The following is a 13,030-nucleotide window of genomic DNA, read 5'->3' as shown; positions in this document are numbered from 1 at the left end:
GGCCCCCCCCCCCCCCGCCCCCGGCTCACTCTCGTTCATGCAGGAGCGGTACAGCATCTTGGCTTTCTGCACAGCCGGCCTGTCCTCGGCGGTGGATTTCTCCAGCACCCCTGTGGGCAGAGGGGGCAGGACAGAGGCCTGAGGCAGCTGCAGGGAGAGCCAGGTCAAAGGTCCCGGTGCCCCGCCCCCATTCAGGGAGAGGAGGGCCTCCTGCCCCTGCTGGGCCTTTATCCCAGGGGATTTCCCGCCCCCCCCAGCCCCACTGGCCCCACGGCCACCTCTGCGTGGGGCAGACACACGGCCTCACAGAGCTCCCGCCCAGGTCACGGCCGCTCCCACCTTTGAGGATGACCTCCAGCTCGTCTCGCAGGACGTCGAAGACGCTGTACCGCGAGTTGGTCTCGGGGACCACGTGGCGCTGCAGCCAGCCCCCACACGCGTACTGGTAGAAGTCCTCACACGGCTCCGTGGCAGGGTCCATGTTCTGGAGGATTCTGGCGGCTGCTCGACCCCAAAGGGAGGAGAGGGAGGGGGGCCCAGTCGTGGGTGGACTGTTCGGCCTTGGGTCATGGCTGTGCACCCTTGGCGGTGTTAGTCGCCCTCTCTGAGCCTCCGTGAGGTTGGAAGCGGGGGTTCCCGTTCGAGGGCTACAGCTTATTAGCCACGTGACCCGGAGTCCCGTGACCTCTCCCAGGATGCCCGGAGCATGACGCTGGGGCAGCGGCCAGGACGGCCCGGCTCCCAGGGGGCGTTCTGCAGCCCCCGGAGCCCCCTTATTCGTCACAGGGCCCTGATCCGCCCTGGGAGTGCCTCAGTGGTCTGGGGCTCCCAGCTGAAGGCTCTCGGCGGGATCCCGCACTTGGCACCCCCACCCCGGGACCCTCCCGCGCCCTCTGCCCCACGCGGCTGGGGCCTCGCAGGGCGCACCAGCACGACCCACGGCCCCGACCCCAGCGTGGGCAGAAAAATCTCATTTCTGATGGCCTCATTACTGATGTTTCTTCAGACCGCTTTCACTATTTTCTGTCTGCAAATTGCAGCACGCGGCTCCCAAGTTTAAGACAGATTCGTGGGAGGAAACTTGTATGTTCCTGTGACCTTCTTTAACTGCAGGAAAGAGCCCTTGGCCCTGAACTACGTTCATCCTGGTCACAGGGGCCTCGTGGGCGCAGGGGCCGCTCCCGGGGGGCACAGGGCTGGGAAGTGGGGGCAGACCCGCTTTCCTCACCCACTGCCCACCAGCCCACGCCTGGGCCACCCCTGGCCTGGGGGGCCTGCGGCCCTGGGGCGGGCCGCGGGAGGTGTGGAGGAGGGGCTCACCTGCCAACACGCAGCCCGGGGTGGTGCAGATCTCGCTCATTACCTGGGGCCGCTGGACGGCTGCTGCGGGGGAGACGGGAAACGTGGCATGAGCAGGTGGGGGCGGAGTGGGACGGGGCACAGGTGAGTGGCTCTGCTGGGGCGGGCGGGGCCCCAGACCACCCCCAGCCCCTGGGGGCCTCCAATCTGGGGTCCTCCCCAGGTGGCCCAGGGCGAGCCTCACTGGGGCCTGAGCCGGAGGCTGCACGCTCCGCCCCCGAAACTGGCGGCCCTGCCTGTCTGCCAGGTGCTCTCAGCCCGTCAGGGTCACCTCCTCCAGGCAGGGTGCTGGTGGTGCTCCTCTCTGCACAGTCCTGCTTCCCTGACCCCGCAGCGGGCCCCGGCTGGCCGTACAAATGTGCACCTGCCTGGTCTCAGCGACGGCGCCCCAAGCCTGGGGAGCAGGGGACTTCCTGCACGTGGCAGGTGCCGCTGGCCTGTCTCCATGGGACTCTGGGGGCCCTGGGCAGGCCCCGTGCCCCTGCTGCGTGCCACCCACCGAGGCCCGTCTCCAGCCCACCTGCTCGGGCCATGTTTCGGAAGGGAAGGCAAAGCTACCTCGGGGTTTTCGTTTTACAATGGTCCTCTCTTCCTTTGAGAAGCCAAGTTGGCTAGGAGAGGGCGGCGGCTGCTCCCCTGGGGAGAGACACAGCACTCAGCTCTCTGCCTCCCCCACTGCTGCGGGCAGCCCGCCCCCTGCAGCCAGGACCGTCACCAGGGAACCCAGCAAAGCTTATCTCGGAGATGGAGAGGGAGGGGCTCCCCCTTGCTTCCCCTCAAAGAAGTCCCCTTTGACTTCCTCTTCTGTCTCAAGGTCATGGGCCACACCCATGCAAGGTGGGCAGCTCAGGGGTCCAACCGAGGCAGGAACAGTAGGCTTGTGTAGGGGGACAGGATGCCACTTTCACCTTCCGACTCACTGGCCACCTTCCTTCCTAGGGCAGGGCATCCCCTGGGCAGCTGGGGATCTTCCCAGCGGGTGGGGACTCTGCCTGGATGGGGTGGGGGAGGGGGGTGCAGGGAGAGCGCCTGCGGGGCCTGGCCACCTACAGACCTGGCGCGTGGCCGAGTTACCCCACTAGGGAGGCGCACGGAGACCTGGCGGGAAGGAGGGACAGGACCCCACACAGGTCAGAGGGTGTGGGAAGGCCCTGGGGTCCTGGCCGCGGAGGACCCACCTGTGAAGCGTGGGGTCTGAGGGCGTTTCTCCCCCACCCGCTACTGTGGCCCTTCACACCCACCACCTGTGCGCCCCTCAGTCCGGCATTTGCTGATTGTTACAAGCCTGCCCCGGTGCCTGGCACCGGGCATTCAGGTACGAGTCCGGCCTGGGCCCTGCTCCGGGGGCCCCGGGCCCGTGGGGACAGGACGACAGCGCGAATTGGGAGCAGAAATGCAGCGGCAGGTGGGTGCTCAGACATGGCTGCCCCACGGCGGTTCATCAGGCTCCTTAACCCAGAGCCTTGGGACAAGAACTAGACCTTGGACCCCAAAGGGTCACACCCTCAGTGACAGTGGACGAGGACATCTGAGCTCTGGTCAAAGACACCATGAGGAGGAGAAGGGACTTTGCTTCTGATTAGGACGAAGAAAGTTGAGAGTCTGCACCGCCCCCCCCCAGCCGGGAGAGTGAGCTGCAGAAGCCACGATGTGGGGGTTCGTAAGCCCCCCCCCGAGAGCTGCGGACAGGAAACCCGCAGAACCACCGCATTCCAGAAAGTGATGTGCCCTCCCCGGAGAGCAGGGACCTGTGACCGCCCTCCCCTTGGAGCCACGGTGCCAGGGGGGTGGCCCTCCGCAAGGGGGGCTCCAGGCGGGAGTTGGTAAGACCACCAGCACTAGAGCCGGCGCGAGGGCTGGGGTCCTACGCGGCTCCCCCACTGGGCAGGTGCCTGAGGAACCCCTGTGGATGAAGATGATGGGCACACGTGGCCTGTCATCGAGAAAAACCCCAAATACTCCCAACAAGCGGACTCGGGGACCAGCTGTCAGAGCGGGCGCACAGTGGTAGCGGTTATGACAGTGAGGTTAAAGGATCTGGAACGAAGACGGGAACACGTGGCTACGTGGCGCACGCCAGCAGGTCCCCGACGTGCCCAGGAAGAAGCGAAGAGCAGGACTGGTTCTGGGCTTCACGACGTGCAGGGCGTGCGCTGGAAAGCACCTGTGTCCACAGACGTGTCCTGCCCAGCGCCGGCGGCGAGCCACAAAGCCCCCGGAGCAGAGCCGCGGAGAGCCCGCAGGAGCCCCAGGCGGCACGGCCAGCTCGGAAGCCAGCATGCCACTTCTCACAGAACCAGAGAGAACCAGTGTGACCCCAGCGGTTGGAAAGCCTGCGTCCACACGAAAACCGGAGTGTGAATTTTATAGCAGGTGTTTTTGTTTGTAATTCTGCAACCATGGGATCCTTCCACAGAGTTATGAAGAAATAAACTCTATTACATTCGTACGGTGGAATTATCATGAAGCAAGGAAAAGAGATAAGTAGGGGCGCCCGGGAGGTTCAGTCGGTTGAGCGTCCGAGTTCGGCTCAGGTCATGACCCCATGGCTCGTGGGTTCAAGCCCCGCATCGGGCTCTGAGCTGCTTTGGATCCTGTGTCTCCCTCTTTTTCTGCCCTCCCCTGCTTATGCTCTGTTTCTGTCTCTCAAAAATAAATAAACATTAAAAAAAAAAAAGGCAAAAGGAGCTGTCCATCGGTGCCATGCTGCTGTCGGTGAAGCTGGTCCCCGTGGGAATGCAGGTTGGCAATTTGGAAACCAGGACCCATGAGCGTTGGGACTGAGTTACGACATCAGCATGGGCTGGCAGGGGGAGCGCAGGTCGGCAAGGGTGGGGGCTGGAAGGAAGCTCCTATGTAGCCTGACTCAGAGCCAGGCGGGTCCTACACTCGGCGAGCACAGGCACACATTGGCCCGGAGCACTGACCCGGCAGCAGGGATGACATCCAGGAGCCGAGTGTGGCCTCTAACACCGTCACCCAGCAAAGGAGAGATGCCGGGTTCTCCAGCGGGAGCAGAAGCATACGGGAGCAGCCTGGAACATCTCCAAAGGCTGGAAAGGAAGGAGGCGCCCCCTCTTCTCCGGAATCCCGCAGCCACCGCGATGGGGGATGGGCAGAGGAGCACCGCCGCCCGCGGACAGCGGCCCCGCGCCAGAGCTGGAGCGATCTGAACACCTCTGAACACCACAAATGAGAGCTGGATTCTAATCCAGAGTCTGAGATACATGTGCGCCGGTCCAGGCCGACACAGCGACGTCACTGAATAAAGACACAGACGGGGGTTAGGTAAGTCCCCCACACAGAAGAACTCGGAATAGTTTCTGCAGGTGCTCGCCTGGTGCTCACCGGGTGCTCCGCCGGGTGCTCCGCCTGGAGGGCTGTGGGCTCTAACTCCCCACGCCTTGGCTGTGAGCTGTCCACGGTGACTTGCCTTCCAAGGGGACAGCATGGAGAGCGAGGGGAAAGGAACTTTATGGGGGAGACGCCTGATGAACATTAAATGCTTAGGCCACGTGCTCACGTCCAGGACGTGGAGTCACTGCAAGGACGCCCCCTCGGTTCCTGGCTTCCCCCCCAAGCACTCCGCCTCGTCTAACCGCGAGAAAAACATCTGACAAATCCCACCTGAGCCACGGTCTGCAAAGTGCGTGGCCCGGATGCCTCAGGACTGCCCAGCTCATCACAACGAGGGAAGGCTGAGAAATCATCACAGCCACGAGTCGCCTGCGGAGACTTGAGGGGGGACGACGCGGGGCGCCCTGCAGGGTCCTGGGACAGAACAGGGCGTGAGAGGACAGAGGACGGAACACAGCCCTTGTCAGCAGTCCTTGGGCAATGTGGCGCCAGGGCGGCTCCGTCAGTTAAGTGTCCAACTTCGGCTCAGGTCATGATCTCATAGTTCGTGAGTTCGAGCCCCTCGTTGGGCTCTGTGCTCTGGGCACACAGCCTGCTTCACATTGTGTGTCCTCCTGCCTCTCCCTCAGCCCTCCCCCACTCTCTCTCACTCTCAAAAAATAAACATTAAAAAAAAGGTTGGCTTTGATTTGGATGATCTATATTCCCCCTCTCAGTCTGTCACCACGTCCTCTCTCTCCGAGGGGTGGAAAATAGCCCCAGAGGCTGGTCGTCAGGCAGGTGCCCGGTCGGCCGTGTGGCCAAGGGAACCTCCAGCTGGGACCTGCGGTTTAAGTAGGCAGGCTCCCCCCGGGGGGGGGGGGGTGACGGAAACAAACACGTCTTCTCTGGAGGGAAACTGCTCGGCCCGAGAGACACAGGGTCCCCGCAGGTAAGGCAGTGAGAGCACACGCATTCACGTGACACAGCGACAGGCTTCCATGGTGTGAACAACACGGCAGGACCGTGAACCCCAAGGATTTCATGTTCTGGGGCGCTCCGACCCCAAATGCCTGGGGCATCGTGGGCCCCAGAGCTCAACTCCTCTCTGTCCCCTGTGGCCAGAGGACGCTTCCTCCCCCCTCGCCTGTGGGCTGGCGCCGCGGCTTGCTGCCGCCCACAGTGAGGCACAAGGGATGCCACTTGGGTTCGGAGCCCAGGCCCGGGAGGCCCGGGGGCCGCCAGCCCGCCTCCTCGACTCTGCCCGGCCTGCCTGCCGGTCCTGTCGGGGGTGAGGCTCACGCGGAACAGAGTCGGACTGGGGTCGGCTGACTCCCGCCCCGGCTGTGCGCCCGTGTGCGCTTCCCGGCGGACCGTGCTGTTCCAGCCCCCGCGCATCGGGCGCTTTGTGAGGCAGCAGTAACCTGGCTGATGCAGAGACGAATCCAAGTAATTTGAAGAAGTAAAAGAAAAGATTAAAAACAAGGGCAGGCAACATTGAAAAAGAATCAGCGTGTGAAAGAACAAATCGCAAATTCTAGAAACACAAAAGAATGTGCTTGTGGAGATTACATTTCTGGATTTTCCCCTGCGCTGCACTGTTTATTTTGCTGACTGAACCCCAAGTGGTGCCATGCCGCTGTAATTGCGGGGTGTCAGCAAAACCGTTACTGCACTGCAGGTGCAGACATATTCGGATACATTTTTGGAGAATCAACATTCTGCAAAATGCAGCCAACATTTTAATTCAAACCTGAGGGAAGGCAGTGTCCTAAAGGGTATGTGTCCAAGTGATTGCAGGTTATTTTGGGGAGAATTTCTGCAGATCTGACACAGGTGAAGAGCGCTGTAGTGAGTTGGAGTAGAGTCCAAAAGAATTTATTTACCCAGGATGCAGGACGAAGTCAGAGACGGCCCCCTCCCAGAGCCACACGGAGGATAGAGGCGGGGGCAGGAGGCGCGTGACCAGGCTTTCAGAACGGGAGAAGAGAGGTCACTAGGGAGACGCCGGGTCCGGAAAGACCGTGCACAGCTTCCCGCGTGCCCACAGCGCTGCTGTGAGATGCAGGAGTCACAACGCATCCAAAGCAGAACAAACAAATGTTGGCAGCTCGATGCCTCGTGGTGAAAGTGAAAAACACCAGAGACCAGGGAAACGGCTCGGAGGAAAGAAAGTCCACCCGACAAGACCCAGTTCGATGGGCCCAGGTTTCTGCACCACGGCTGCAGGAGCCAGAAGCCCGCGAGACTAATCATCTTCTTTTAAAAGTTTTTGTTTATTTTTGAGACAGAGAGAGACAGAGCATGAGCGGGGGAGGGGCAGAGAGAGAGAGGGAGACACAGAATCGGAAGCAGGTTCCAGGCTCTGAGCTGTCAGCATAGAGCCCGACACGGGGCTCGAACCCACGAACGTGAGATCATGACCTGAGCCGAAGCCGGACGCCTAACCGAGCGCCCCGCGGAGGCTGACATCCCTGGTCCACAAACCACACCTTGAACAGGGACCCTGGGGGTGAGGAAGACGGTCTTCTAGGGACTGCCTGGGGACAAGGCGAGCGGGAGGTGGGACTGACCGCGGCTGCGTTAACCAGCGCCGCCTCTGGGGGAGAGACCCGGGGAGTCCCACGGAAGAGACTCTGTCGGCTCTAAACTCTCGCGTTGTTTGGAGGCCGAGGGGCGTGTCCGGGAGCCGAGGCCTCATCAGCTAACCTGGCTGCGGAGAACGCGCCTGCCTCCTGCCCGGAGCAGCCACAGTCCCGACACCTGCCATGTCCGTGCCGACGACAGGAGTCCAGAGAGTCCGCGGACATCACACGTGTCTAGAGCCGTCTGGGGCCTGGGAAACAGGGTTTCAGAGAGCAGTGACCCCTCCAAGGAGGGACGTAGCGTCTCCCCCCACCGACAGGACCCAGGAGAGAGACGGGTCACCATGCATGCGGCTCAGAGGGACTGAGGTACAAGCTTCGTGCAGTCTTTTGTTTGATTGTTTTTTTACATGTATTCATTTTTGAGAGACAGAGACAGAGTGTGAACAAGAGAGGGGCAGAGAGAGAGGGAGACACAGAATCCGCAGCAGCTCCAGGCTCGAGCTGTCAGCACAGAGCCCGACGTGGGACTTGAACTCATGGACCGTGAGATCATGACCTGAGCTGAAGTCAGACGGTTAACTGATTGAGCCCCCAGGCGCCCCTTCCTGAGTTCCCGAAGGCTGGCTGTGCGCTAGCCTGCTGGGTTGGAGCAGCCAGGAGGGAAGGCTGCCTCGCTCACACGGTCTGTCCCCGGGCCCTCAGCAAGGAACCCTGGGGCAGCTATCAGGGACCTGGTCCAGGGACCAGGCAGAACTCCACTGGTCGGGAGGGAAGGGTCAGACCTGAAAATCCTCTGCCCATGGGAGAGGGACAGGAGACCCCTGTGGCCCCAGGATAGTGGAATGACATCAAGCTGAGGGCTGCTGCTTCTAGAAGGGCGGAAAAACTCAGGGGTGAAGGAAAATTTGGTGGACGTGGGGATGGACATGGGGGCGCTCCACTCCAGGGCCCAGGCCGGCTGAGGACCAGACGTGGTGGGTACATCAGAGACCCCCGCCCCCCAGCGTGAGCCAACCACTGATGAGCAATGGCCACCTACCCTTTGCGGAAGGACAAAGGCACGGAGGCAAATGGAGGAGACAGGCCCCTCTGTGTCACAGGCATCCGGGGGGCCCCTGTGAGTGAGGCTGAAGCGGGGCCCGGGGGAAACACGAGGTAACAGCCGCCATCGCTGGAGGAACCCGAATCTGGGGCGCGCCGAGGGGAACAAGAGCAAAAACAAAAGCCCAAAGCTAACTCCTGACTCGACGTGTTTGGGCCCACACGCCAGCAGACCGGCAGGACACGCGTCCCTATTTCCAGCTTCTATACCGTTTGCCTCGGTCTCTACTCTTCCTCATGTGATATTCAGGATTCAGTGAAAACACACACACAAACGCAAGAAAAAGCAGTCTGGTGCCACAAGATAATGTCACCGACGAACTAGATTCACAGAGGGGCGCCTGGGGGGCTCAGCTAGTTGAGCGTCCAACTCTTGATTTTGGTTCAGGTTAAGATCTCACGTTTGTGGGTTTCAGCCCCGCATAGGGCTCTCACTGTCAGCATGGAGCCTGCTTTGGGTCCTCTATCCCCTTCCCTCTCTCTGCCCCTCTCCCTCTCACGCTCTCTCTCTCAAAAATAAATAAACATTTAAAAAGGAACTGAATTCAGAGAAAGTCCAAATACTGGCCGATCAGGGCTGGACTTTAACACAACTGTGGTTGACTCGTTCAAGGATTTAATGAAAAAGGTGGTAACATGCTTGACCAGAAACAACATTTCAGCAAAAGGCAGAAACTGTAAAAAGGAGTCACATGGAATATCAGAAATAAACAGCACATGATTACAGGAGGACTCCCGACCGGCTGAGCAGCACGCCGAGTAGGGCCAAGGAAAGAACCAGCAAATGTAGGGACTAATTCGGGTCAGACTCTAACCCACAGCACAAAAACCAAAAGGGTGAAAAAAACCCCACTCAACGGACCATCCCAATATTGAGGGATAGCGTCAAACCGTCAGACTCCACACATCTGTGGAGGCCCAGAAAGACAGAGAGAGAGAAAGGGGTCAGAAGAAACATTTGAAAAGATAATGGCTGAGAATTTCCCAAAATTAGTGGAAGAAAGTAAATCCTTAGATTCCAAAGGACACAAGCAGCACAGATACCAAAATACTTAAATGCACACACGCTGTCTGAAGACACACACACTGCAGCCAAGGTCAAAGAGAGAAACCCCGAGGGCAACAGGAAAGGGAGAGATGTGACAGACGGACCAACGAAGATGGAGGTCATAGAGGACTTTCCCTCAGCAGCTGCACGAGCCAGAAGGGAACGGAGCGGCCTGGAGGGAAAAACCAAACTAACCAAGAATTCTCTACTCTGAGATAAAACCTTTCAACATGCAGATAAAAGCAAGGCTTTTTCTGAGAGACAAAAGCTGAGGAAGTCCGTTTCCAGCACACCTGCCTGGGATCGATCCAAACGGAGGTTCCCCAGGACGGGGGACGATGGATCCAGCCGGAACTGGGATCCACAGAAAGAAAAAAGAATGAAGAACATCGGAATGGGTTTTCTTTCAACAAACAAGTAAGCGACCCAGACCCAGAATTCGTGGAATTCTGGAAAGATAATGATACACCTTACATTTGTGTAGGCGCAAGCTGTATTACCGTGTCTCATGACCACCTGATCATTGTTATGTGAGGCCAGAATTATCCTTTTCTGCAGATTTATAGACTCTTTGGCCTCCCTGGAGGTGAGCAGGATCTCCATGATCTGTCCTCCTGTTGGAGGCGGGGGCCGCAGGTCAGGCGGGCTCAGCCGTCCAGCGCCCGGGGCTGGTTTGCAGCCCGTCGGGCCTTTTCATTCAGGAGACGCGAGTGCAGCCGTTGGAGCAGCGTTCGAGGCCGCTTTGCTCGCTTTTGAAGAGTTATTTGGAGAAAAGATCAGAGAAGTGAGGAAAGGAACTTCAAGAGTTAGAAATGTCATTAAAATTTTTTTTACTGTTTTTATTTATTTGAGAGAGAGAGAGAGAGAGAGAGAGAGACAGCATGAACAGGGGAGGGGCAGAGAGAGAGAGGGAGACAGAATCTGAAACAGGCTCCAGGCTCCAAGCTGTCAGCACAGAGCCCGACGCGGGGCTCGAACCCATGAACCGTCAGATCATGACCTGAGCCGAAGTCGGATGCTTAACTGACTGAGCCTCCCAGGCGTCCCAGAAATGTCATTCTGAAGAGACTCACACCTACTGTCATTAACCGTCGCTGGACTGCCAGCACTTTGCTCTCAAGCCCCATCCCGCTATTAACGGAAATCTACCCTATGAGTAAGAGGGTGATATTAGAGATGGGCAAAGACAGGCTGGTAATGAGATAATCTGACAGCAAAAAGGAAGCCTCTGGAACTAGGCAGCTATCAATGATGAGGAGCCCGGATGATGGCACAGAGGAAACGCGACCCAACCGCTCCTCATGGCTCAGCCACGAGCCACACTCAGCGGACCGGCGGTAGATGGTGACCGTGGCTTGGTCCAAAGCACGGACGCATCTGTCCTGGGAAGGCAGGGTCTGGGCTGTGCGGGGAGCTGGATCCGCCTTCCCCTCTGCACGTCCACACCCACACTGGTAGCGGGAAATGATGAGTCCATAATTTTGCCAGTAAATCCGCTCATGAACACCATGACAGATACAGGCATTCTTCTAAGAGTTATTGATGCATTAAATCTTGGGCCCTCAAGTAAGCCTCTTATGTACGTACTATGCTACATTCCATTTTACAGATGGAGAAACTGAGGCACAGAGGCATGAAAGAAACCTGCCAAGGTCAAAAGGTAAAATCTGGCGGAGCTGAAATCCTAGCCATGCCTGGGCATTAACCACAGCCTTATAACGCCTCCTCACAATCCAACACTGATAATAAAAAAGGTTCAAAGTGAAGGTTTGGATATGGGAAGACACCTCAGTCCAAGGGTTGGCAATATTTTCCTGTGAAGGGCCAGGCAAGAAATACTTTAGGCTTTGTGACCACACACAGACTCTGTCTGACCAATTCAACTTAGCTCTCATCACATGAAAACATCCATAGACAATACATAGATGAGTGGGCACCGCTGTGTTCCAATAAAACTTTATTTACAAAACAAAACACGGGCCATAGTTTGCAGGCTGCTGTGCTGGACAGTGAGTGTGGCTGCTTGTAGGAGCAGGATCCCAGGAGGGGCAGGACCGCGGACATGGGGCCGCACCTCCCCGTGTTATAATTTCTAGAAAAACACGTGATTTTTCTGAAAAGCGCTTGTCAATCACTTTTGAAAAAGCTCTTAAAACAAAAAACCAAAGATAACCCCTAAATGGACAGTGATCTAAACTTGCAAGCTCGCTGAGGGAAAACAGAGGAGGGAAAAATAACCAAGCAGCGCAACAGAAAGCGGACAGTTATCACAATGAATGCTAGTGAGGCTAGATTCTCCAGGTAAGAGCAAGAGAAACAGCGAAGGCTAAAGACACAGAAAGTTTGAGAGAAAGCGGCTGGGAGAAAATAGGCTGAGCCACAGCGGGTGGTGATGTTCACACCACCCAGAACAGAACTTCAGGCAGAACAGATGAAAGAGAAGGGGTCACTATGCAATGAGAGGTCAGGGAAGATACACCAACTCTAGACTCGTGTTCAGAGTAGTCGCCTTAATGTAGGCAAATTAATACTTGGCATAAATATGAGGAAAACTGCAGTTCTCTGGTGTAGGATTTAGCACAGGAAAGTTAAAAAAAGCAACCCAAATATATAGAAGGTTCGATGGATGTGGATACATCTGTATCTCCAATTCCACCAACACGCGTGGATTATTTGCAAAACGGACCACGTGTTAGTCCGGATTCGAGCCTCAGCAAACACCCAAAAATCAGCACCACGTAACCCGTGGTTTCCGACCACAGTGCAGTTACGTGAGGAGCCAATAAGAGAAGGTAACTAGTAACATCTCCATCTGGAAATTAAAAAGAAAAAAGATTTCAAAATTACTCATGAATCCAAGAGAAGGATCACAGTGGAGATGTGAAAGCACGAGAAGCATACAGGAACGAGGCGTGTAAGTCCGTGGACTCATCAGGGCCCGAGGCCGCGACCAGCTGGGGGTGGGCTCTGACTGAGGGGCCCCAGCAGGGACCCCAAGGAAAAGGCAGACGGGGCAGGGAGGGTCCCTCCCGTTGGTGGGTCACGCTGCTCCACGCCACCTGGGAGAGGAGAGGGGTCCCCAGCGGCCTGCAGTTGGGGAGGGTCTGGGGGGCCAGCCCTGTCCCCGGGAAGACTCTGAACCAGGTGTTTCCAGCCCAGCAAGCCCTGAACTAGGCTCCTTGAGGTCTGGGCTCCCTGGAGCTAGCAGTGCCCCCTACCCTGGCAGGCGACCCAGAGGGACCAGAGATCCGAGCAGCGGGTGGGGGGGGGGGGCGCCGCCAGGCGCCTGGGCAGGCGGGGAGCAGCGCTGGGCTGGGACGCCCATCACATCCACAGGCTGTGTCCCCAGAACAGCCTTGTCCAGCAACAGACGGCTGGTTCCTGGCGGTGCACACGCCCCCCTCCCCCCCCAACCCGGGCCAGGCCAGTGAGGAAACATTCTAGCGACAAAGGCCCAGCCGCCCTCCTGTGAGCTCCCCTCCTAAGCCGGCTGCCCTGCGGGTGGGGGCGGAGAGCACCGCAGACCCACATCCGGACTGGGGTGGCGCCGGTGAGCAGCGGGGTGCAGCTCAGGTGCTGACATGTGAGCCCCTCCCCA

At 58.2% G+C, this 13,030-nt stretch overlaps 1 protein-coding gene across 3 annotated transcripts in view; it reads right to left on the bottom strand.

Annotated features, from left to right (window-relative positions):
• The window catches only part of MMEL1 (membrane metalloendopeptidase like 1), a 28,951-nt gene that overhangs the window by 13,443 nt on the left and 2,478 nt on the right, over positions 1-13,030 (bottom strand). For 2 of the 3 annotated variants that reach the window (XM_029949642.1, XM_029949644.1), the window contains exons 3-6: positions 1,918-1,995; positions 1,321-1,383; positions 340-501; positions 30-110 (exon numbers count right to left, since the gene is read on the bottom strand). In XM_029949642.1, the coding sequence (XP_029805502.1) occupies positions 30-110; positions 340-501; positions 1,321-1,383; positions 1,918-1,995 (384 nt within the window). The remainder of the gene's footprint in view (positions 1-29; positions 111-339; positions 502-1,320; positions 1,384-1,917; positions 1,996-13,030) is intronic. The other variant, XM_029949643.1, reaches the window with a different exon arrangement.

The sequence above is a fragment of the Suricata suricatta genome, chromosome 8, assembly GCF_006229205.1.
Source record: "Suricata suricatta isolate VVHF042 chromosome 8, meerkat_22Aug2017_6uvM2_HiC, whole genome shotgun sequence".
In the NCBI taxonomy this organism is placed as follows: Eukaryota; Metazoa; Chordata; class Mammalia; order Carnivora; family Herpestidae; genus Suricata; species Suricata suricatta.
Note: the sequence above shows the minus strand (reverse complement) of the source record. Positions and strands in the feature narration are given on the sequence as shown.